The 26451-nt window shown below is 32.9% G+C and overlaps 1 protein-coding gene across 3 annotated transcripts; it reads right to left on the reverse strand.

The window, feature by feature from the left end:
- On the reverse strand, positions 1 to 25124 carry LOC123709421 (probable serine/threonine-protein kinase kinX). Of its 3 annotated transcripts, none has more exons than XM_045660747.1 (4): positions 5602 to 5795; positions 4822 to 5524; positions 1454 to 4533; positions 1 to 1258 (listed from the first exon to the last, which is right to left on the reverse strand). In XM_045660747.1, the coding sequence occupies exons 2-4, from the start codon at positions 5518 to 5520 to the stop codon at positions 1150 to 1152; spliced, it is 3888 nt and encodes a 1295-aa protein (XP_045516703.1). In that variant the 5' UTR covers positions 5521 to 5524; positions 5602 to 5795; the 3' UTR covers positions 1 to 1149. The 3 variants fall into 3 exon arrangements, with proteins under 3 accessions (XP_045516703.1, XP_045516704.1, XP_045516705.1); XM_045660748.1 differs by lacking the exons at positions 4822 to 5524; positions 5602 to 5795 and adding exons at positions 8690 to 8723; positions 24982 to 25124 and having other exon boundaries at positions 2 to 1258; XM_045660749.1 differs by lacking the exons at positions 4822 to 5524; positions 5602 to 5795 and adding exons at positions 8690 to 8723; positions 24649 to 24861 and having other exon boundaries at positions 2 to 1258.
- Positions 25125 to 26451: the final 1327 nt, after the last annotated feature.

Raw genomic sequence — 26451 nt, forward strand, 5'->3', positions numbered from 1 at the left:
CAATGTATATAAGTAATAAGTTAATAATGAGTGTATAAGTTATATTACCACCTAAATATGTATAAATTATGTGAAAAACATACAAATAGGCAAGTATTCGGTTAGTAAATATATGTAACTAAAAATCTGATACATATATGATTACTAACCGGTAATCAATGGACTTGCGGTCTCACCCGTAAAAGGCTTAAAGGTTTAAAAAAAGATTAATTTATTATATGCATATTTCAAAGAAGATATTGTGGTAGACACAAAAAATAATTCATCCATTTTCCTTATTTTACTCTTTAAGGGGTAAATTTCATCTTACTGGAAATCTACTTTATAAAATGCATCAATGTATCGGCTTTTACAGCCGTTAAAATAACATTGTAACTAAGATCCAATATTTACTGTTTAATTTGTAAACGAGTGATTTAAGATTGATTGATTAGATTATATAGTTAGCGATATAGATTTTTGTTAACTACCAATTTTTGTAAGACTAAACATTGTTCACATTTTACTGAAGCAAGATGTGTAATGTTGCATTTTTAGAGGGCATTGATAGTCAACTCAAATTACTTTTAGAAAAGAAAAGAGAGTTAAATGAAGACTAGACCAGTTAAACAACGTAACCAGTTTTGTATGTTTTATAACTACTTATATGTTGATGAAAAAAGACTAGATTAATATTATAAACTTCAGTGTATGGGTAACTGTTACTTACAGGAACATATGCGTGTTTAAGTTAGTGGAGGTTAAACTTATGAAACATGTCGTATATTTGAAATTAATTTGTAATGTTAATACTTCTTTTTTTTAACGTTTAACATGCTTAGTAATGAAATATTAATAAATCCTCAAAGAACTAGTTATACAAAATTAAATAAACTTTACCTAATTCGTATCGAGTAATCGTACTTAGAAACTATTTCAATTTCGGCATGTAACTTGGCAAGATGAAGAAGGAAGACACCTGGGCATCTTTCTACTCTCGCTAACTTACGTGCCGGGAATTATACCTTTCAATGTTTTCTCTGAAGTTACAATGCTCTTAAAAAAAGAAACAATCAGATCTTCTCGAACAGGGTCTCATAAGAAAATAACAAATATTAACTTATAAATCGTCATTAAAATTACAACTTCAGAAAAACCATATTTGGTTATTCAGTCGTCAGTGCCTGTGATCCATTGTAAGTATTTGAATGACCTGGATTGGACGGGAGCTGCGCGCGATTCTCTATGACGAGGTTGTTGATAAGTTACTGGCTGCTCTCTGAAAAAGCAATAAGTCAAATCTCAGGTATTTTTTCTGTGTCAAGATTATTCACAAGGTTCGGTTTCGTCAAATCTGACTTTAAAAGGTTTTATAGGTCGCAACGACTCCCATTACATCTTAATGGTATATTAATATATTCGTTTTCAATAAGCTTGGTTTCGTATTTTAGCAAGTAGTTATTTTATGGTTTACCTTGGTTCAACTGAAGCTCTTGAATGATAAGCGGGCACGCTCGGGTTGTGATAAGTCTTTCCTTGGACAATCGGGTCCAAAATATGACTGGCTGGTGGCGGATGCTCGCTCGTCATAGGTGACTGGTAATTATTAGGATTGTATCTATCAACAGACACTCCTCTCGTCCTGTCAGGCACTCTGTCATTGGTATTCTTTACGTACGAACTCTGAGGCCGCCCACGGCCTAAAGTGTTTGTTTTTGGCCATTCCTGAGAACCAATGTATTCGGGTTCGAAACTTCTTTCACGATACGATCTTGGTTTTAAAGTTTGAGTCCACGTTGGAGTGGGTGTGAAGTGTTGAGTAGGAGTTGCGTATTTAGGATCGTCTTCCCAGGGCGGGCGAACAGTTGTTTGCTCTGTTTGTATCGTTGTTTTATATGATTGTTCTTTAAATTCTCTCAACTCTTTACGCCATTGGGGTTCTACGACTTCTGCTGGTTCATTATTGTCATAATAGTACTGAGGTGAAGGGTCCGGTTGCGGTTGCATTTTTGTTTCATTCGGTATGTATGTTGCTTCTGGTACAGAAATATAACGTCGCTCATATTCGCTATAGTAGGTTTTGCGACCTTGCTGTCTTGGAGTTTCAGAAGTACTAACAGGTTTAACAAATGATTGGTTCGGGGCAGGTGGTATGTATGATGTTGGAGTTGTCTTAGAGAATTTTGGTAAAGGTTTTGCCGGTATCCAATCTGTGTTAGTTGTTAGGGCTGTTTTAGGCGGCGCTGGTTGGTAAAAGCTTGAAGTTGTATTGTTAACTACGTAGTTAGGGTCTTGTTCCCAAGGTGGAGGAACATACGACGATGACAATTGTTGTTTATATGACTGCTCAAAAGATTCTGTGGAATCTTTCTGAAGGTAGCTTTGATTTGAAAGCGTACTTGATAATGGCTGAGAATCCAAGCTCTTTGCGGCCCATACCGGTTTTGAAGTGAAGGACGGGTAGGCGCTGTGTTCATATTTATTTGTGCTACTTTTGTATGTTTCTTCAGATGTATTATCGATATAACTTTGCTGATATTGTGGTTGAGGTTGTGGATGATAAATAGGCTGCACACTTGATAGTTCTGGGGGCTGCGATTGATGTAGTCGTTGAGATGGTGGTTGCGATTGATAAGTTGGTTTTGATTGTTGCTGTGAATTATATGAGGGTTGTGATATATTTTGCACTGGATTTGATAGTTTGTATATTGGTTGAGGCGAAAGCTGTACTCGAAGTTGTGGCTGATAAATAGTCTGAGTTGGAGGTTGAGGCTGAGACTTTGGTTGGTAAAATGAATGTACTTGAGGTTTAAATTGAGGTTGCGTTTGGTTCTTATTTAAAGAATCAGTAGATTGTAATGTGCTAGAGCGATTTTCCATCTCATTTCTTTGATACCATTGTTGATTTTTACTTATCATACTCGGTTTGACATTACTAACAGTAAGTATCTCACACTGAGGTTCTTCTGAGTATTTGGTTTCTTCCCAAGTTTGATTACTATTCTGGGAATTATTTTGATAAATTTCCGGAGGCATTTGTCTTTCCACACTTAACCTTTCCAGTAACAAACTGTGTCGTCTTTCAATTTGTGGTTCAGGTGTAAATCCAGCTTGGCTAGGCTTAAATGCCGGCTGCGATGTTAGGAAGTTGCCTTCTAAGGAAGGAGGCACAAAGGTTTTAATTGTTGGAATATTATCAGGAATTTCTTCGTAAGCATGGTCCAATGTTTTTATTGTTCGGTTAACTGTGACTATATTTTGTACCACATTATATTCAGTCTGAGTGCTGTGACTACCAACTGGCTTACCGGTTGTTGTGGTTGTTATTTCCGTATGGGTCTTTGTGATAATTTCATTTGCAGGTCCAATGGGTTTTATTTCAACTTCTTCAACTTTATCCAATGGTACAGCAGGTTCTATTATAGGAATATTTATTGAAGCTGGCAAGGGCTGACTCTCAGGGTTTTCTTTTTGTTCCTTTTCGGATTCGTCTTTCTTTTCAGTTAACACTTGAACTGGTATTGTTTTTACATCACTTTCATTAGTGTCTGTATTTATTTCTTGATTGACATTAAGTGGTTCTTCATCTTGTTTAGATGCAGTTGATTTTATTTCATCGCTTCTTATACATGCGATTTGCTCCTTATCTTCGGATTCCTCTGCTTCTTCATATTCTTCTTCTACTTCTTCGTCGTTTTGATTAAGTTCATGTTGACACGTTTCTTCTTTATTTATAACCTCTTCAGAATTGTCTGCAGCTTCTTCTTCTTCCTCTATTTCTTCATATTCTTCTTCGTTTTCTTCTACTTCCTGTTGGCCATTTGGCACAGAATCTACTGGTTTATCATCGTTGATGAAATCAGTTTCACGTTCAATCTCACTGCCCTGTGCGGTAGTTTTATCAAGAGTATTATCACTATTTGTGGTTACTTTGAATACAACAACTTCTTCTTTATCAATATCGTCTGATTTATTCACGTCATCATGATTTTCTTCGTCTTCTACATCAGAATCTTGTGTTTCAGAAGATTGTATTATCACAATATTTTTAGTAGTGCTAGATTCATGGCTTTCGTGTTCTGTAATTAATTGACCACCATTGTTAAGAGATTGATTTTCTTTAACTTCTTCACTCTTCTTCTTGCCATTTAGTTCTGATGTGTCATTGCTGTCAATAGTTTTAGAAACTATTTCATTTGTCGATTCCGTTTTAGAAACCACTTCTTTTTCACTTAATTCTTCTTCTTCCTCTTCTTCTTCTTCCACTTCTTCGTCGTCTTCAACTTCAACTACATATTCAACGTCATCGCCGCAGTCTTTTGGAAATGTTGTAGTTTCAGTTTCAGTTGTGATTTCTGTTCTTCCATCGATAGTGGTTGTAGTTGTAGTAGTTTTAACTTCCTCAACTGATCCATCTGGTAAAGTATTTTTTACTATTTCAACTTTTTTTTCTGTTTTCGCTTCAGACTTTTTTGTTGGTAGTTTTAAAGTAATAGCCGCATTTGTATCTTCGTTCTTTGTGTTTTCTCCGTTTGATTTAATTTTGTCTTCTTCCTGAAAAATAAAATAGTTTTACAAAATTTAATAGTATTTACAGCAGATATGAAAATTATATTTTTAAAATATGAAGTAATCCCTCTCATATATGTAGTACGTAATATATACATGCTTAAATATAAGTAAGATTAATAAATAAGAGATAGATATAAGTTACTAACTCACTATAGTTTATTAGTATGTTTTCTACATTTCTTTTATATTGTAGATTAAATATGTGTACCATACAATATACACAGACATAAAGACATAAACATAGTAACTAAAAAGTAATTTCAAATCCACCTTTTTATTACTGATTTGATCACATTCTTCTCTTGGAATATTTAGCGTAACCTGTTCATGACTATTTTTATTGTCAGTACTTGTTTTTTCATGAGGGACATTAAAATATACAGGCCTTATTTTGTTATAAGCATTTGACTGCTCCTCTTCGAATTTGGTTCTGTTAAAGTCTTGTTTTAAAGTACTTTCCATCAAAGTATTTTCGTCTTTTATCTGAAGTATAGGAACTGAATATCCACCACTGTCATAGTCGAACGAAGAATTAAAGGATAAATTATTGGTAATTGGATCATCATATTTTATCGGTAATATATTCTTGCTCGTTACGTTACAATATACAGTCTCGTTTTTTGAATGAAAATTTGAAGAATTATCAATTTTGTTAAGTAATCTTTCGTTCGGGTCTGGATTACTTCTTGTTCTAAGAAGCGACTTAGGATTCGCCGGCAAAGTAAATGTTGGGAATACTTGAACTGGCAAACAATTATAATTAGGCATGACGAGTGGTGCAGATATAGGTAGAGGGGATTGAACCGGAGGGGCTGGCGTTGCAGAAACACCTTGGTTCATTGCATTCCTCATAAGACGTTGGGCCATACGTTCCGATTTAATCTCAGAGAGGTCTATCCCTCCTGGAGTATACGTAAAGGGTTTCCGTTCTCTACTCATGGCCCCGGCCAATGCTGACGGAGGATTCATATTACTGAAATATTATCATTTATTAATGTTTACATGAAAAGTTTTTTTGGCAAACTGACAACGTTAAACTGGAATACTCACACAAGAGATGTGTACTTTACTTCCTGATCGGAACTATGGAGGTTTCTACAACTCTCACTGAAATTTTCACATCACTCCTTACGTATCACTACGGAACATTCAGATTACTAGTCGCAGCGGTTAATTATAGAAGGGATAGTAAATTAGCCGCTACATTTGAACGCCGAGAACCTACGCGCGTTCGGCGCGTGCGCCGCTTGCCTCCTACTGCCGTCTGCCCGCAACCGCCATGTATTTTCGTCACGACCCCAATATTATCGGGTGCCACGTCTACGATTTGTATAATGTGAATCGTCACAACAATTATGGTTTCATTTCCGCCAGGTTATTCGATTTGTAGCTGGTACTTTCAAAATCTTAAATTATTCCCTTTGCACGATTATATTTAGAATAATAGTATAAGGCGATGCATTTTTTTCCTTTTTACTTATATAATATATACGAAAATATGCAATATTTCATATGCAAAACAGTAGTGTAAGTAAATTTTTGACATATGCAAGAAAAGCACTTGTTCATTTGATATGTTAAACACCATTAACAGACCTTATACAAAAACGAAATACAAAAATAATTCAACAAACAAAATGTAATGCATTTAATGATGTTCATCGTTTATACTGCAGTTAAAACTTTAAATGTTTTAAGTGCATTTGCGTTTTCATAAGAAACTTCTATCTTGAGAAAACGTTAATAAAAGTCCGACGCAGATATGAAATATTAAGGTATTGAAAACAATTCTCGCTAAAGCTTTAAAATAATTCTGAAATACTTAAGGACATTGTTACATTTACATTAATAATTAACATTCTTTAGATCTAAATAAAAATGGTTTATTATGAATTTTTAAGTATTATTATTGCTATGTAGGTTAAGGAAATTGTAAATACTGTATGTTTCATAGTTATGATGACGATTATCATATATGATAATGTTTATGTCGACTAGGAATAAATTATCTTTGATAAATTATTTCAAACAAAATTGTGGTAACCTGGCATCTGTTGTCTCGGTTGCTGACCTACCTAATGAATTTGAAAGTTAGCACAAATAATATTTATTCAAATTCGTATAGTTTTAACGCAGATGACGAGGTAATCGAGTAAACTGTAGTCTATATTGATGCTAAAGACAAATCGTACTATAAAAATTGTATGACCGCTATATTAGTTGTATCATAGTATAGTATATAGTATATAGTAGTAGTATAGTAGTTGTAACATAAGTTATATAATCAAATCAAATTCCATAAAAAAGCTGCATATGAACATTTCTTCCCATTCATATGTGACGACGGCGATATAAATAAATAAGCATCACTTCAGTAACGAGAAAATGTTTATTAATATAGTTTAGTTTTTTCTTAGCTACGCTACGTAAATAATATTTTAAACATAGCGAGTCAGCGGAAGCCCTTTCAGTTATTCCACATTCTTTGTTTAAAAGCAGCTAAAGAATAAGATTTAGTGTCGACAGCGGGTGTTAGTCCGTTTATTATGCGTTCATTTTGGCTTTAAACCAAAAAATAATAATTTTAATCAAATGTGTTGTATCATTTTGTATACGACAACTTTAATTTTATAGTATACTGCAAACAACTTACTACTTATTAAAAAAATATCTCCATCTGTCAAATTGACTTTACGTGAGGATAATAAAAATCTGACTAATTTATAAATATGTAGGGAGACGAATACGTGTCTATGTCTTGGTAAATCTTATTCTGTTGGTTAAATCTTTCATATTTACCTGTTATCAATTGTAATCAATAGTTTGTGTAAAAGCTTTCAGTTACTTTTTTGAAATCAATGTAACTAAGACCGCACCCTGAAATCGTTCGCAATATATCGTATTGTCAATTACATGATCATTAATTTTCACGTGATAGTGACATTGAAAAAGACGTCTATCAGTCAGCGAACTTTCACAAAGCTTTGGCACAATTACACGGCAGAGCAAATAGTTTTGAAGCGATATTTTTAACACAGAGAAGAGTGAAGGAACGAGGATAGTAACTTAAAAACATAAAATTATTGCGAAACGAAAATGTTATTACTATAAACCGATGGCTGATTTTATAGCAAAAAATTGTACTTATATAAAACAAGATGTGAAAAAGATTACTACGCTTTTAAACCAACTTTATTAAGAACAATATAATAATATGTTACATTAAATTTGGCAATGCCCATGCGCATTTGGAGCCGTTACGTCTAAGTATAACACACTTCGTCCATCAAACAAACAATAGAAGAAAAATATATATTTTTAAAATATTCTAGTTGTCGATCTATATTTAGGAGGAAGTTTCAAAGCAGCTGACAATTTAAACCGGAAATCAGTTGGCAAGCTGTAGTGACGAGTGTTGCAACAGACTGACAGATTTTCTATCGTTACCGAGGTATGCGGAAATTTTTCACTTAGCCACATTATGTAAAGGAAAAAGGTTTAGAAATAGTTTAAACATATTATTTAGGTTAGTACGTATATAGCTACAGAAATCTTGCTGCCAGTATCAGTAACACTGATCCTTTGCTCCATTTGTTGGTAACAGGAATTTCTTAAAATGACAAATGTATCAGAATATGATGAAAAAGTTTTATACTTTTTAATATCTAATTTTCTTATTGCCATGTGTACATTATGATACTTCTATAAATTAAAACTAATATTTCCAACGAAAATATAATACATATGTCTATAGGGGCCGTTCAAGTATTACGTAAGGGGGAGGGGGTTCTTTGATTTTCTTATTTGGTGATTATGTCAACTGTAATTACTTACGTTATACACATAGTATCCACACATTGTCTATCCTTGAAAACGAAATGCAATTTCGTGGTTTTATGTACTATTATTTTGGAGAGCTTTTGTTACTTTTGCTGACAAAAGGAAGGTGAGAGGGCAGTTATAAATTGCAGTAAATCTGCTTACGTAATACTTGAACGGCCCGAAAATTATAGATATAAAATAACATCTACAGAAGTATAGTTTTTTAAATATATATATATATATATCTATTATTTATTACAATTTGGTAAATGCATTCCGAGAATTTTAGTTATTAATATACAAAGAAGCTACTTACTTCTATATTTACTGTCACTGTTTCTGTCGCCATTCTGAAAAAGACACAATTTAATATTATATTGAAGTTACAACATTCCATACCCCTATTAAAATAAATGATAGTTCGCGTCAAACCGTTGTATATCAATCCTCTATGTAATAAAAATACTTTTAAAAAAGAAGTGAAACAAACTTCGTCCGGCAGCCATTACAAAGACCTCGTTTGTATTTAGATATTACTCGCTTTCAAATATTCTATTTGAAATTCTCAATTAAAAGAACATAGCATAATTATATTATAACTTGAATTTTCTATGTAGTAAATGATTTCATTGTTGCGCAATTAACATTTCAAACAAGTTTTTTACGCTTATAAGCTTAAATACATATACTTACGAACACTAAACTAATCGCCGTTTTAACTTATCATACTCTTTCATCTCAGCGTAAACACAATTTGATAGAGAGGTAAACAGTACTTTGGTTAAAAGAGTCCAATCGAGTGAATTATTTTTTATCAATAAGTGCATATTCCTGAAGTCGATAGGATTTTTGCATTCGTAAACCTTTTGAATATAGTTAGAAAAACATGCAACCATTAACATAATCTTTATAATTTTATAGGGAAATTTAATTGAAATGTAAGACTTCAAACAAGATTATATATACTCTCCCTGCATTTTCAAAGATAATCTTTATGTGATAATTACTTTAGATCAATTGAATATTTGAATTAGTTTTATTTAAATATATATTTTGTTATATCTCGATCTTTAATGGTATATAAAATTTTATCGATCGTAAGTTTAGATTTTTTTATAAAGCAAACCAGCTTTACCACATAGTGGCAAATGCCGTCCAAAGGCCATGAATGATTTTCGATAAAAAAAATCAAATAATATTTATTAAATTTATTCAAAGGAAAACCTTATATCCATATTTCATGTAACAAGCAATATATAGAACTAAAGTCCGAAATCTAATCGATTTCGTAAAAGAAATTCTTTGTAAACAAATCCGTAAAAGTCCGAAAAGCATAATCCCTCTTTGGTGACGTAGTTAAAAAATCGAACTTGTCAAGAGAGCATTAGGCATGAATCCAACTAAATCTGCCCATTAGCCCGGCTTTATCTTCTAACGTTCATGAACAGACGAATGGAAAGATTCATGATTGTGTCATAATAAACTATTTTTTGCGATCTAAATATAGATGGAATCGCCCGCTTTCTAGTGCACATTTTGTAGAACGAACGATTCGTATTCAATGCTGTTCTAATTGGCAAATGTTCGTAAAAAACTAACTCTGGATACATCAAAGAATTGCGACTCTAAATACCGGTGAGGGCATAAGCTTTTCTCTATAGAATATTATAAATAGCAGAAATAATTTGTGTACTTTAAATAATACAAATTATTATATTTCCATGATCCTTGTCATACTAATATTGGTAGAATAGGTTTCAAGTTTTTTGGAAAAGCTTATCTTATGTCCGTAAGATAACTAAATAAATACCTTATAGGATAAAAATGTTTTTGTAAAAACAAATAAAAATAAAATAAGTCAGTGGCGCTACAATATTTTTAGGTCTCAGATTTTCGTATCTATGTCAATATCATTTTTCAATCTTAAAGGCAAGTAGGTGATCAGCCTCCTGTGCCTACGACAAGCCGTCGAATTTTTGGGTCTAAGGCAAGCCGGTTTTTATACGATATTTTCGTTGAATGCATATATAGAAAAAAAGTATATTTGTCCGCCGGATATAAGAGCCGGATGTCGAACCTACGACCTCAGCTCAGAGATGAGAGTCGCACGCTGGAAGCACTAGGCCAACATTGCTTTTGTATAACCGATTATTCAAGTAATGTGCGTTTTATAGTCAAATAGGACAGTAAAGATACTGTTGATAAAATATGGGCGGATAGAAACAAGGAAATAGTATAGTATGTTTAACAAAATAATGCTTTAGCTTACGTAAAAATCCCATACTATGAAAGGCAAATTCTGTTTCGAAGATAACTTTTGAGATTTTGGGCGGTGATAGTGTCTATAACGATAGGTTACAGGTAGGGTTGATACGCTCTCATTTGTGAATGAAAAATTAAATTTTCCAATGTATTATTATAAAAAATACTTAAGTTGTATGTGTAAACTATCCTTTCAATATTTTAATCCCATTGTCGTACAATTTTTAATCCTTTTACTAACATTATGTGTTTGTATGTTTATCCACAAATTTCTCCGAAATTTGTACCGAGATGGTCCTTTTGTTGGTAAACTTAAGGAAGAAGACTCATCAATATCGATTTAGCAGTTTTTGACAAATTAATATCCGTGCAGTTTTGATGCGAACCACAAAGATTATATTATAATTACCCGAATGAAAGAGAAGCGTTGCGACACGCGGGCAACAAATATTTATATGTAATCAAAAATATAGTTGCTAAAGTATATTTTCTATAAATGGCACCTGACAACCCTAGTAGGTCAAGCTTTAGCTGGTTGAATATAATTTACTGGTATAACGTACTTGAGTTCTCACTATCAATATTCCAAAATGATTGAAACATAACGTCTACATATAAAGGATTCAATTCTCTCTTCCACATATATTTACTTCGGGGGCGATTTAACGAATTCATGAGAAATAATTGAATGTTAAATTTATTGTTTATAAATTATCAAGATTGATTTTTTTCCTTATAAAACTAGCGACGTTACAAACAATTGGGTCTGGGACCCAAATATCTGTTTTGTAATCATTTGTTTTTTCATAGTTGTCTTAGACTCGAAGGCTGGCTTTCTCACGATGTTTTCCTCCATCTTACGAGCAAGTGTTAAAGGCACACATAGAAAGAAACTAGATAGAATTCAAGAATAAGACTTATACTCCTTGTTTCTCTTCTTACTGCCTCTCTTAATCATATATTACTCAACAATTTATTTAAACTTTAATGTACGAGAGATATATGTAACTGTAATGTACGAATATATGTGTGAAGGGAAACAAATTGTGGCCGCACTTCATAACTCATAAACTTCCATGCACGTGGTACAAATTAAAGGATTATTACATATTAAATATAGAGCAGTGTTGGATTAGTGGTCCAGCGTCGGCATCAAAGTCGTAGGTTCGATACCCCGGCTGTACTAGTAGACTTTCTATGTGCGCATTTAACATTCGGTCGAACAGTAAAGAAAAACACCGTCAGAAAACCAGATGGCCTTAGACCCAAAAAGTCAACAGCGTAAAGATTGACAAATGATCATGAAACAGATACAGAAATCTGAGGTAAAAATGTTGTAGCGCCACTGATTTATTTAATTAACATATTAGATATACACAAAGTTTAAAATTTTCAGACATTCAGCATTTAGTTAGTTGGAAGTTAGTAAAATTTAATAATCTTTCCTTAACATAAATTCTCGTTAAAAACTGATGTTTATAAACAGTACATATAAACGTAAAAATAACTACAGCCTGCCTGAGCTTTTTTAGCGATTTCCTGTTTACTTTAACGATAGCTTTGCGATATGATTACAGCTAAAAATAACTTCATTTTGAGGGGCTAAATGAAATTATTTTTCTGCTGTTCGGAGGGTTTTTAAGAAATGTTTATATTACACTTTGAATTTTGTGAAGCCCCATTAATATCAGCTATAGACACAGCATGTGACAAATATTTTCTATTACATTTATTTTAAGTATATTAGTCGTCTTTGGACCTTGAAGAATAGTATTTTAAGAGAGTGCAGGATGCATTAATTGATAAAGCTTTTATAGTTTTGATATGAAATAAATCTTAATTATTTATTTACAATTGTAATTTTGCTTTAGACGGCTTTGCCCGCTATCGCCTTAATTTAGCGATGACTATAAAATAGTCTAGGGAATTTCACTCGCAGAATCGGTTAACATTTTTAGTTAGTTAATCATTCGAATACTAACACTATATAAATTTTTCAAACATTATAATATATCTCTAACATTGATTTATATTTTAGATATGAGCATTAATTTATATATATTTATTTATAGAACAGGGGGCAGGAGGATCACCTTATTTAAAGTGATACCAACACACGCTCTCAATGTCAGAGGGCTCGCAAGTGCGTTGCCGACCTTATAAGAATTAGTACAGTCTTTTCTTGAAGGACCAAATTAATTTCAAATTCTTATCAGCAATTGTAGGCAATGAGAGACATTGACTGAGACGATTTTATAATGTAGATAAATAAATATTATCAGGTTGATTAAGTATACTTTTTGCTTTTAAATTTTAATATCACACTTTATTTTAGATTGACGCATAAGTCTAGTGATCCATACATCGATATACTTTCAGTTTTAACTGTAGAACGCCCCAAGCGGGCGGTAATTAGATATTGGTTAAATTTTATATGGGTGACGGAATTCCCGTGTGCTGAGCTGAAATAAACTGGAGACACTTTTTGTGAATATATTTTTTTATAGTAAAGTATGGTAGAGTGGAGTTATTTAATATTGAGCGGCTAAATTGTTTCCATACGTACTAAGCAATTGAAGTAATAACGTAAGTATATCGTTGACAGATCAGGCAAAATTTACGCACTGACGAGCTCAAAGACCTAAAAGTAGAAGGCGAATTAAACAATCTCGGATCTTTATTGAGTAGTGAAAGGAGCTGTGACAAAAGTATTGCGAATATGGAAATATCGTCTGACCTTCTTTGGACATGTAGTAGGCAAAGGTTCCGATAACTTAGAGAAGCTCGACCAAGTTAATTCTTACACGTATAAGTGTAACACCGGATATTCTTAATACTATAAAAATCATCTAACGAAATGTATTTTTACAATTTAGATCTTTCTAGAATTTGCTTATTTATGTTAATGCTCCATCTTTATTTTAACTAAAAATCAGAATAAAATGCAAACTTCGTTATTGTCAAATAATACCGTAGTATTAATAATGTATTAAGAATGTTATATGAACTGATGTGTTTAATGTTAGAGAATTTCAGCAGCACAAAATATACTCCTATATTGTCACGTAATTTCGCAAACTTTGGTATATTATTTTGTCTCAATGTAGGTTAGCTCTACAATGGCATAGCTCATTCTCTCTCTGCATACCTAAAGCAATTTTCAGACATAGTCTTTCACAATCCCGAGGATTTACTCATTTGACACGACTCCAAGATTCTACATGGCATGCATTAAACGCAATCAATACAACATCTGTACATTATACGATCGTTCTATTTTGATATTTATGGCTGCAAAAATACGGGCGAATATCGCGTCTGTGTTTTTTACGAGCTCGGCTTTTTTCGCCATCTCCAAGCTTAATGAGAGCTTATAAAATGCGACAAAAGATACGAACAACAATTTTATTCTTCTTTTTACGTTGTCTATTAATCGTGCTTTATTTTATAAAAATGTTTATATTTTTTAAATATTATGAATAATCTAGGAGCAATTTGTATGCTTGCTGTGTTATATTTATGAATTTTATTTTATAAAATTATAAATCGGTATAGTTGGTAATTTATTTAATGAAAGATATTTGCCATTGCAATACATCTTATTAACTAAAATATACAACAAACTTGATTACTACCTACGAAACTTAATACATAAATTTTAAAATGCAAACACATGAAAACATAAACCACAATACAATTTTATTACTGATACATCATAGGTTAGAAATCAAGTGTAATTTATTAGTGATGGTATATAGTTTCGTTACAAATAACGTCACTAAAAAAATCTTCCTTTTTATTCAGTTTTAAATTTATTATTATAATCATACCCAGATGCACACAAAATCTAGGTTATTATATCTAAATTAAATATGTTAGGAAAATGCGTCAGTAAGATATAGTGAGGAAGATAGTGGATAAATGGTTTTAACAAAATTTATAACCTCGTAACTTTCCTATTTTCCACTAGTTTTATTTTAAAACTTAGACAATCACAAAGAGGTTTTATCATCGTATTTTTCTATGAAAGTGCGCTGCAACACGCACTCTGGAATGTACTTTTTACTTTATTATATTTTTAAATAATCAAAATCAGTGGCGCTACAACATTTTTACGTCTGGGCCTCAGGTTTCTGCATCTGTTTCATGATTATTTGTCAATCTAATAGGTAAATAGGTGATGAACCCCCTGTGCCTGAGACACGCCGTTGACTTAGGCAAGCTGTTTTTACGATGTTTTACTTCACCGTTCATATTGCGCACATAGAATGAAGTCTATTGATACACAGCTAGGGATCAAACGTACGACCTCAGGGATGAGAGTCGCACGCAGAAGCCACTAGACCAACACTGCTCTGCCGCTGGTTTAAAAGATCTAATAATAGTTTTACGGCTCTTGAACCAACCCAAGTATATTATATCACATTTGTTTATTGGCAAAGTGGCACATAAATATGGAGCTCAAATTTTCATTCGCCTCAGGGATACAGTTTCCTAACAAAACCTAACCATACACTAGAACCACACAAGTTGGCACTTGAAAAAATACGGTTTACCAAAACACTTTACCTGAAATAAATGCTACTATCATATAAAACCGCTTTAAAATAAGCTTTATAAATATCTAAAAATAATTATTTATATTCCCAAGTGCAATACACGTAGCCCTTATACTATATTAATTTACTGGCATAAATACTTCTTATGCCCGAACAAAAATATGTATACATTTCGGTTGAATTCTAATTGTCATCCAACTTTCAAATACCATCAAAATAAAGCCCGATTCCGCCTTTAGAATTCCTGAAACGTCCAAGTTCATCTCCGACTGAGTAAAACGTTTGTCTAAGTTCATTAACACTTGGCAATCACCATTACCTGTCCCACCTTCCCGGATGAGACGTCAGCATGGCAAGTAGCCAGACATCTAAGGACCTTTTTACACTATGTACGTTTTAACAATAAAAGAAAAAAACATTGCCGTTAAACGTAGAAAAAGTTTGTTAATTTCCTTTGTAAATATATTGACAACGTTTATATATAAACCTTAATATAGTAGTATCATAAAACCTATATAGAAAAATACTTTGAACACGGTTTCTTAATTGGAATACGAATATATCTATTCTCCACAATGTCTGGCACTATATGCCGAGGACCGATACACCAACCATCAGAAGAAAATTGCGTACCACCACATCTTAAAGGCGTTCAACACGCAAGTATTCTGGCGAGTGAAGTGTTTATGTCTCGTCTGCTCATTTTTACTTTAAAAATATCACAAAATTGTTTTCACGTTATAGTACCGTATTTGCGTTCGTACCAAGAGTAGCGTTCACAAAATGAAATCTCCTATATTAATATTGCAGTGATGCATTAGCTTATACTCCGCAGTGCAGCGGTAAATTGAATTTACTTTGTGCCCTCCAGGTAGAAAGATTATCTTGCATTGTAAAAATTGCAAATACAAGAGTTTTTAATGTGTTTTTTAATCTGACGTTTCAGTTTCACGGTACTTTTTGTAAAGCTTTAAAGATATAAAATGAAGCGATGTTATAGTAGGATAACAATAATATTTGCATTAAAATCTTAAATAAAAGATATATGTGACCTGGGCCTTGAGACAAAATCACTTTTCGACAGACGTGACCCACTAACGCTAAACGATTTTGTATGGGAATGATATTAGCGCACGCCTTGTCACGTGACCATTTTCATACAAATTTAAAGTTAGTGGGTCACGTTTCTTGAAAAGTAATGTTATCTCAAGTCCCAATTGTTATAATGACTAAGTATTAATATCCCCGTCCTTCATTCGTCCTGTGTTAAAATTGTATGTTACGAAAGCCCCTGGCCAATAGACGAACACACCGGTGTTCGTAATTAGCCTTTTAATATACATATACTTTTAACATACAAGACCTGTAAAAACTGTTCCGATGCTTTTTTGTAGTGGTTTGTACCTACTCCTAGAAAAGTTAAGAATTGTAATATTATTTAACAAATAAAAAAGCAAATAACGCATTGTAAAGTTTAACTAAATTATGTAGTTTTAAGTGTTGTATTGTATTTAGATTATTTATGTCTCGAAGAAAAAGCTTTCAGCAGTAAGATTGGACATTTACATTCTTCGTCTTTTTTATTTTGTTTTAAGACATTGTGTTGTATATATGAAGTGTTTGGGATTTTAATTAATTGTATTTTGTATCATTGTTCATTGGGTTCTCTCTCTCATTTTGGCTCCAAAACATTCAACAATATTTTGCGATATTAAAATGGAGTGTAAAGCGAACCGAATCGCTGTGATTGCATTACACAAGGTAGGTATGGAGCCAAATGCAATTTTTAAAACGCTCCATATGCTTGGTATTAGTAAAATGTTTGTGTACCGGGCTATTAATAGGTACAACGAGACCTCCTCTGCTTGTGATAGTGTTCGTTCAAAAAAGATGGTCAAAGCAGTAAGGGAAATAATTCGAAGAAATGCTGTCCAACACCATGTTCAATAAGCAAGAATGGTCCTTCCAGCAAGTCTCGGCGCCGGGACATAAAGCTCAGTCTACGCAGTCTTGGTTGGAAACGAACGTTTCGAACTTCATCAGAGCTGAGGACTGGCTTATGATTTATGGTTTTTGAGAGTATGGTTTGATCTAAACGACATGATAATTTGGAGTCCGTAACACAATCCGTACGATTGGCAGTGAAGAATTTTTATATGGAAAGAGTGCGTGCTTCTATTGATATTTGGCCTTAACGTATAAAGGACTGCATTGCCCATTCAGAACACTTTAAATAATAAGTAATACATCGTAAAAGTAATAAATTTTATTTGCAATAGAAAAAAATGCTTACTTTGTTTCCGTAATTATGGCTAGACTAGGTATAAATCTTCACTATAATTACACACACTTATACACAAACTTTTTTCAATATTTACCTGTTTTAACATTATCTGAATGTCTCAGTTAACTGGAGCACAATGTATACATAAGATGCATATAGCATGTAAGTTTGTAAATATCAACGGATTAAAGTAATTAAAACATGTCATGATAAGAAATTGGGAAAGTAGCACATTGTAACATTTACTAAACTCGCTAAATTATTATCATAGATTAAACTAAAGTATTTAGTAAATTTATAGTATTTTTAAAATTCTATGCTTGTGAATTTATACTGTCTGTATATATTATCATGCAGTAAAATAGTAAAATCCTAATATGTATTTCTTAATTACTTAGTAGCATGCGTTTCGCGCTAGTCCCTTAACTGTGACTTGTGATATTATTATTTTTAAATTTTATCCGGCATTACAGATACCGGCAAACATCTTGAACAAATGTCCTTGCCTGCGCAGAAGTGATTTTTTAAGAATCACTAGGAGGGGGGGCGGCGGTAGAGTGTGTTGATCGCGTGATTGGTAAATCAGTTGACGTTGGTGTCCCGCTGTATACGACGCGCAAACTTTCCCCCACTCCCTTGTTTAATGCTCAAAAAGTTTGCCGGTATCTGTAGTGTCTTTAACGTGCAGCTCTCATCCGTGGGGTCGTAGATTCGGCTGTCCACCAATGGACTTTCCGCTTATGTATGACTCACTCACTCGTACAATGAAGCAAAACATCGTGAGGAAACCGGCTCCGTGAAAAATTATCCCGCAACACACACACAAATCTCAGGGTCCAATCTACAAGGCTGTAATCATTTATAAATAAATTAGAGAATACATCAACTTTTTTATCCTTTCATACTCAGAAAGTCGATTGTCACTATGACATAAGCCATTTGAGGATTGGCAGTTCTGAATTTATTTTTTATCATAAACAAGACTGATAGCAGATATTTGGCTTTGTATAGCTACATGTGATGTCACATATACAACGTAATAACGTTAAACGAATATAATTACGTATAGGTGTAGTAATTGGCACTAGTCTTTCCCAGATGCATGTCAGGGACATTAATAAACTTCCTTATGACGTCCTATACAACGTCCATGTAAAGAATAGATAAGATTGTTTTGCTTAACAGTAAAACATTACTAGATAAGAACCTAACCAAAACGCATTTTACATATTGTTTGCGTTCGTAATGTTTGTATTTTGACTATACTTAACCGTACTTCTACTAAAATTGTATAATATTTTATTTTGAAATGAAAATTTAAATCTGTCACTTTTTGTGGGCAGACAACTTGTAAACTTGTAAGATTAATTAACTGTTATAAAAATCACGTCTTTACTAAAGAGTTTTATCATTAATATTAGGTCCTTACATATGAAATTGGCGTTTTGTATGGGAGGAACAAAAAGTCGAATATTTTTAAATATAATATATTTAATTAATCAAAGTATCAACCATTGTTTTCTATGCACTTTTGCCATCTCATAGATAGTTTATTGATCCCTTTACTACAAAAAAACCAGTCGGACAGGAATCAATAAAATCTGTGAAGGCGATTTGGACTGCCCCATCAGAGTTAAATTTTTTCCCTTGCAGTCGTCCAAATTTCGAAAAATATGGTAATCTGTTGGAGCAAGGTCCGGGGAGTACGGAGGATGTCTTAGACATTCCAATTGAAGCTCTTCTAATTTGGTAGCCGTCTGTTGTGCAGTGTGTGGTCTAGCGTTGTCGTGAAGTAGCAATGGCGTGGAGCGATTGACCAGCCTAGGTTGTTTAGCCGCTAGCTTTTCCATCATGGTTTGCAATTGCTGACAATAGACATCAGCCGTAATAGTCTGGCCAGATTTGAGAAAACTGCAAGGAACAATACCGGCACTAGTCCACCAAACGCTTACAAGTAACTTTTTGGGGTTAATTTTCGTTTGGGGCAGGATTTGGATGGCTGGCCAAGATCCAACCATTGCGCTGAGCGCTTCCGATTATCGTAAAGAATCCATTTTTCATCACAGGTAATGATTCGGTTTAAAATACCTTCATTATTGTGCCGGTTCAGTAATGTAACACAGCAGTCGACGCGCGTTTGCCGGTTTGCTTCAGTCAATTCGTGAGGTACCTTTCAAGATTTTTAATCTTCCCAATTTGCTTCAAGTGAATTAAAACAGTTTTATCACTAACAACCGCAGCCTACAGCTAACTCGAACGTGGTTTGCGATGGATCCCCTTCCACAATAGCCTTCAATACTTTATTATCAACTTGGGTCTGAGGCCGTCCATGGGGCTTGTTCTGCAGGTCGAAATTTCCAGAAGAAAAACGTTGGAACCAAAAACGAACTGTGTTTTCTTTTGCAACATGACCACACACATCATTCACCCTTCGAGTCGTTTCGTCGCAGCACTAGTGCCACGGCGGAACTCGTACTCGTAAATGATGCGATACTTTAAGTTTTCCATTTTGTAAAATGAGTGACGCAAACAGAAAAAAACAAATGAATGACGGTCATCGAAGCACAAATACATGAGTAAATAACTGTACAAATTTGAATTTGGAATTCCTTACCAAAGAGGAGAACATCGTGATTAAAGTGGCCAGTACCAAATACGCCAATTTCATATGTAAGGACCTAATATATTAAAGTAAAATACAATTTTTTTATTTCCAATTCCATATTTAAATATCGTGCGAATGTTTTTTCAATATCTGCATATTCCATGAATTTTTTATTTCACCGCGAGATGCATTGCCTATTGCGATGTCGTGAAATGACAGCTAAATGTTGGTAGATTTATATTTTTTTAAATCAACAGTCAACGTTGTAAAAAGCCTTTTATGTGTATAGAGATGAGATGTTTTAAAAATATGATAGGTAAACCTAAACTTTAATAATTCGTTATGAATTAAGTTGTATAAAAGAAGAGAGATTGTTTAGAGAAAACTTTAAAGAAGATTTTATTTATTACTAATGGACACGTAAAAAACACAAAATTTCAAAACAAATGGACAACTTGTATATTTTAAATCCAAAAATGTTGTAAATTTTCCTTGAATAAAATTGATAATTATCTATTGCCTTTATAATAATTGTAAGAGCAAGCCTACTTTCTTCATCAGTGATTTCGTAGCCTATGTCATAGGATTGATCCCCGGTGCTGAACCAATAGCCATTCTGTCTATATGTGATTCATTCGTACGATGAAGAAAAACATCTTGCGGAAACCCAAAATTCGACGATGTGTGTCAGGCACAGTTCACAGAGAAGAACCTCGAAACAGATACGCTGAATCTGAGGCCCAGGACTAAAAGTTTGTGAAAAAAGCAAGACTAAAATCGTAACTTGTTTCTTGCAAATGGCATTCTTTTAACTAAAGTAATCTTTCGTATGTTTATGTTATAATTAACTTACGCCATGATGACAAGAGGTAAATGATTATTTGACTAAAAATAGAGCAGTAAGACCTATTTTTTTATTACTTGAGTTTTAAACGTAGAGTTTTTATCTGTTTGATGCAGGTATTAAGAATATTTTCATAACTGCCTATTTGTATTATACGGCTCATCAATTAACTACAATTAAAGTGCCCGTTTATACCTTGCAAGTGTGATTCTCATCTGAAATTTTGTTCTTCATCCACACCTGGCTGACGTGTGGATGAAGTCATACGTCATTGTTACGTGTTTCATTGAGAATCAGAATTGTTTACGTATTCTATATTATATAAGATACCTAAGTAATAAGTTTTACGCAATCAAAGGTGATAATAAGAGTACAGTAATAATCAGCGCTAAGTCTCGTCTTGTCTCGCCAAGTGTCAACAGATTTTGACGATGTGCTCACTCAGGGTAAAGTAAATAGACTTCAAACACATATGAGTTGAGAGAGAAAGATGAACTAGACATTTACCCGAAGGAGAATACTGAAAACTCTTCTTTTTTATATGGAAATATTTTTTTTATATAACATCGAAAATAAACAAATGTCATCCACCACCACCTAGCATTTGTTTTACAGTCCCAAGGTCCAAGATTTGATTTAAAAATATAGTAATTCCCAAGACAATAGGTCTTAATAATCTTCCAAGTGCCTGTAAACATTTTAATATAAACGTCTGTTAATAATTGACATATAAAATAGTATATTAAACTCTTAGCTCTTGGCACGGGAACAAATATGCAAATGGTTTGAATATTCCACTATAATTTTGATATGTGGTTGGAATAATTTGTCAATACATGTACTGTTTATAGTTAGAAAATTATATAAACGCGTTTCAGGACTTGTGAGCATATAAATCTAACTAATACAAAAATATAATCCTTATATATTTAATTTTATATTACTTAGTAATAGTTTGAAACAAATGTATGCAAAGAAACGTCGGTAATAAAGCATACAAAATAATGTAAAGAAAAAAAGTACTAGAGAAGAAACGCGATAAATTATTATTAGTGAATATGTATATTGATAAGGGTCTAACGGCCGATCTCCAAGTGTGTCTAAATGACCTGAAATTGTTTATAAATAGACGTTTTCTTTTTGTTAAATATTTATTAAAGAATAATACAATAATCATAAAAAATAGATTAGAAACCCGTTGTGGTTTATGATTCATATCAATAGATATGATCATAATCATCGTTTCTCAAGCGGGAGGTCGCGAACCTTGAGGGTGCTCGAGTTTGTTTTAATAGGGGGTCGTAGTTTGTTGAAAAATAATATATATAAATTACATATAGGTACAAATGATGCGTTAACAATAGCGCGCTATGTACATATTATAATAATTTTACAGTGACGGGGTCGCAAGACTTTTTAACTTAACTTTCTTGTGTCGCGACATAAAAATTGAAGTTGTAATTCATCTTGACATCATTTCAATAACAAAAGTTTTAACCATTTCGAGTAGTAGTTGCACATATATAAATTCCGTAAATATAAAAGGTTCAGAGGAAACAAAAGTTTAGGAAATGGTGATACGAATATTGATGTATTTTGAAAATGAATAATGAATCTCATAGTCATAACGTCCGATTATAATCGCTTTTAATAGCGTCATTAACTACATAATAGTCGTTAAACAAAAATAATCCTGACCTTCTATAACGGTACATTAAAGCTGCAAACTCCGCATAGAATAATAAATATCTAACTCAATAGTAAAATAATACATAATCAACAACAGCGATTCGAAACAATAACTATCTTATATTATTGTGTTCCTACAATTTTTTTCTCTCATATCCGAATATTCCTATTATAAGCTTTACAATTGGAAAATCGGCGGAAACCATTTTCATCGATGCGGACTTGAATGATTTTTTATCCCTCGTAAAACCATACAGTATTGTTGCATAGTGGCTTCAGCGTGCGACTCTCATCCTTGAGGTCGTAGGTTCGATTCCCGGCTGTGCACCAATTAACTTTCTGTCTCTGTGCGCATTTATCATTCGCTCAAACAGTGAAAGAAAACATCATGAGGCTTGCCTTAGACGAAAAGTCAACGTCGTGTTTCAGGCACAGCTGATCACCAACTTGCCTTACAAATGATCATGAAACATACAGAAATCTGAGGCCTGGAACTACATAGGCTGTAGCGCCACCGGTTTTTTTTTATTCTTTGAACCATTAAGCGTATGGAGGTAAGTATCTAGTAATGAGAATAAAGAAAAATTAAAAAGTTAAACAATAAGAAGAATTAAATTGTATATTTTAGTGTGTAAACATAGGGCGTGTAAATCAAACCAGCTAATGTTTTATTTAAATTTGGCAACCGGTCTGCGGAAACTCGCCAATTTAGTTATTTTAATATTGGTATTATCAGTTAATGTTCTTATTTTCTATGTCAGAAATGAAATGAGAGGCAAAATATTATCCCTTAATTATCTTATATTATATAGTTATATAGCGGACGCACAATTTTGTAGCAATTTATCTTTATAAGGTTTTATATATTATAGATTTATGCATATGTTAAGCCTAATAATAGTATCTATAATTTATAATTGTAATTCAGCAACATATATCAAAAAATCTTAGAGATTCGGTTCTGAAATTCAATTAGATTAAAATTAGCTGTAACGTTTTTAGCTAACTGTTACCGCGATTTTTTTAAAGTAATATATAACAAAATCCTAAACCACTCCATATATAATTTATTATCTTTATAATTTTCTTTGGGTAAAAGCACTCAATTTGGTACAGAGTTTTCTTCTATCTTAACCTCGACGAAAATCCAATTTAAAGCATACTATCTCGTTAGACTATAAATCGCTACGAAACCGCGTGACGATATTTCGAATACATTTTACAAAAAACGTTCGTCAAACGCCACTCCAGCGTCATAGCAATAAGTCTTTCAAATGTATCCAGAGTGTATTTTTAAAGAATTTATAGTTTACACAAACTGTCTCTAGAATCTCGGATATCAGAGCGAGGCCATTCAAAATAATAAATTTAAATCCACTGCATTTATGTTGCGACAAGACGTAGAAAATTGCAAAACATCTTCGGTCTGCGCCCACGCATTTATAAAAATATATCTCAACGTATATTTGTTTTATTACGTCATTGTGTGAAATTTATTAATTGTGGATAATTGTGTTTACAATAACGAGTCTCATTTGTCCGTATGTTTATTATTCTACACAAGTCATTTTTGCTTTTGCTTACCATTGAATATTAATAATGTATACAGTTTTCAATTTAAGATTTTACTAATTGAAACGAGAATTTAATTTTCATATTGAACTTCTATCATGGAAATCATAATTCAGTGTATCATTTTCTTACATATTTGTATCTTACTCAAAATACTGGACTGGATTTCACTTATTTTTTCAATTATTACCTAAGTATGGCTATATTAATTTGCCGTGCGTTAATATAAGATAATTTGACTGAAGTTTATGCAGGCATGATTTTAACTTCACTATAAACTCACACTATTAAGTATTTTAGTGTATATTTTTTTACCCTGGTACTTCGTCTCTTTCTCGCAGTTGCTACCAAAAGAGACAGAGTTATGTTAGAAAATATGCAAAAAGGTTTTGACGTCATATAATTCGCTGTGCCATAAGAAATTCTATCAATAGTAAAAAATACGAATAATCTACTTTACCTTTACTATTAGATTTCATACTCTACTAACAGGGTAACTCACACTCCAAGTTTGCAATTCTCCAGACACCTCACTAACTTATAACTTGGAGAACTTCAGTTCACGGTAGTGCAGTAGAACTTTTTCTAAATTAAAATTAATTAATGAACAATATATTTACTTGGTATATAAATGACTTTTCTGATTAGCAGTAATTAGAGGCGACGCTTCCGTTCGGTATACAGCGGTTAGATCGCGGGTGTCGCGTTGACTGTTGTTTTATCTACCGCAGAGGGATTGTGTATAATAGTTAGTATAAGTGATAATGACATTGAGGTGAGAACAGGTACGAACCTGGCAGTTGTGTATTGTTGCCTGCGCGCACCGCACGCTTCCAGCCCTCCAAACTAAACTAACTTCTGAAACGCTAACGCCGCCACGTTTATTTTTAAACGAATTATAATTTTATTGTTTGAGCGAAAGGCGACTTGCGTTCGCGCCGGACGTACTTTAAATGAATCCGAGGATCCCTAACATTCGGGTTATTATTTTTGGAGTTATATGAGATTTTTGTGACGTTTTTCAATTTATTTGTCCATAAACGCAGGAAATTCTTACATTTTTATACAATGTTAAAAGCATTATATGGCATGATAGCGTGAGATTATTTTGGTTAAGTCTACACGAGCAAGAGCTTATACATGCCACATAACTTTTAAATTGTTTTGACGCAGTTTTGGCAATTGACACTGAATAAGATCGACAGCAGATAAAAACAACATTATTACACACATTCTATGAGTTATATACATATACAATAGACAAATAAATTCTTGTTATTTAACTTCTATCTCAGCCTTGTATTATATAAATATGTAGTTATAAAAACTTGACAATAATACTAAGCATAGATTTTAATAAAAATCGTTAATTACAGCTATACAACAAATGTATTTATTAAATTATGTATTTAAAATGTTAAATATAGTAGCCACCCACCACATAGATTCTGTTAGTTATTTGCTCAAAATAGCTAAAAATTACGTAAAAATATTGGTATGTTTCTCATTACTAGCAATGATCGTAACTCATACCTATGAAATTTTTTGACCGTTACTCAATCAAATTCCCGGCTTACCCTGAATGTACCAAACTCCTTATATTATTTTCTATTTCAATTTCCAAGCATGTCGTATAGTTAAATCGTAGCACGTCAGCTTTGTCACCGGCAGAAATATAGCCATGGTGAAGCAGGGGTAAAGTGTCAGGAGCACGCTCGCTATTAATTTCAGTTTTTCCATAAGGAAAATATTTAGCTATTCCCGAGCCTTGGCAAATGGGATGTGTTTAGTGAAAATCTTGTAAAGTAGTATATTTCCTCGACAATAAAAAATAATATAAACCTATTTAGTTCTGCTTTATTAAAAAAGCTACAACTATATATCTACTACTATTAAAAGAGATATATAAAAAATTAAAAAATAAAGTATGTTTATTATGGAACATAAGATACAAGTATCACTTATTCCACGTCATTAAATTTAAATCATACATCCCTACGAAGACAGAGTATGTAGGCCGAGAGAAAAAGCCGGCGTAAAAAACTCGGTACTCTTTTAAAATAGCAAATCATCAAGCACCACTTATTTTAAAACAAATTAATTAGATGTAGCCTGTCTAGCACTAGTCCCAGGCCCTTTTATCAACAAGATAATCGCTAACTTTGTAGTAAGCCTTTTTATACAGCTTTTCTTTAATACATTTCTTAAATTTATGAAAAGGCAGAGATAAAAGAGTCTCTGGAATTTTAATAAAGAAGAGTAT

Source organism: Pieris brassicae, chromosome 5 (genome assembly GCF_905147105.1).
Source record: "Pieris brassicae chromosome 5, ilPieBrab1.1, whole genome shotgun sequence".
Lineage (NCBI taxonomy): Eukaryota > Metazoa > Arthropoda > Insecta > Lepidoptera > Pieridae > Pieris > Pieris brassicae.

Bases quoted from the DNA above. Each gene is read 5' to 3' on its own strand.
- LOC123709421 (XM_045660747.1), bottom strand. From the start codon at position 5,520: ATGAATCCTCCGTCAGCATTGGCCGGGGCCATGAGTAGAGAACGGAAA. The intron at 4,534-4,821 runs GTGGATTTGAAA...TTTATTTTTCAG, and splicing joins ATCAAATCAGTAATAAAAAG to GAAGAAGACAAAATTAAATC. The intron at 1,259-1,453 runs GTAAACCATAAA...TTGCTTTTTCAG, and splicing joins AGAGCTTCAGTTGAACCAAG to AGAGCAGCCAGTAACTTATC.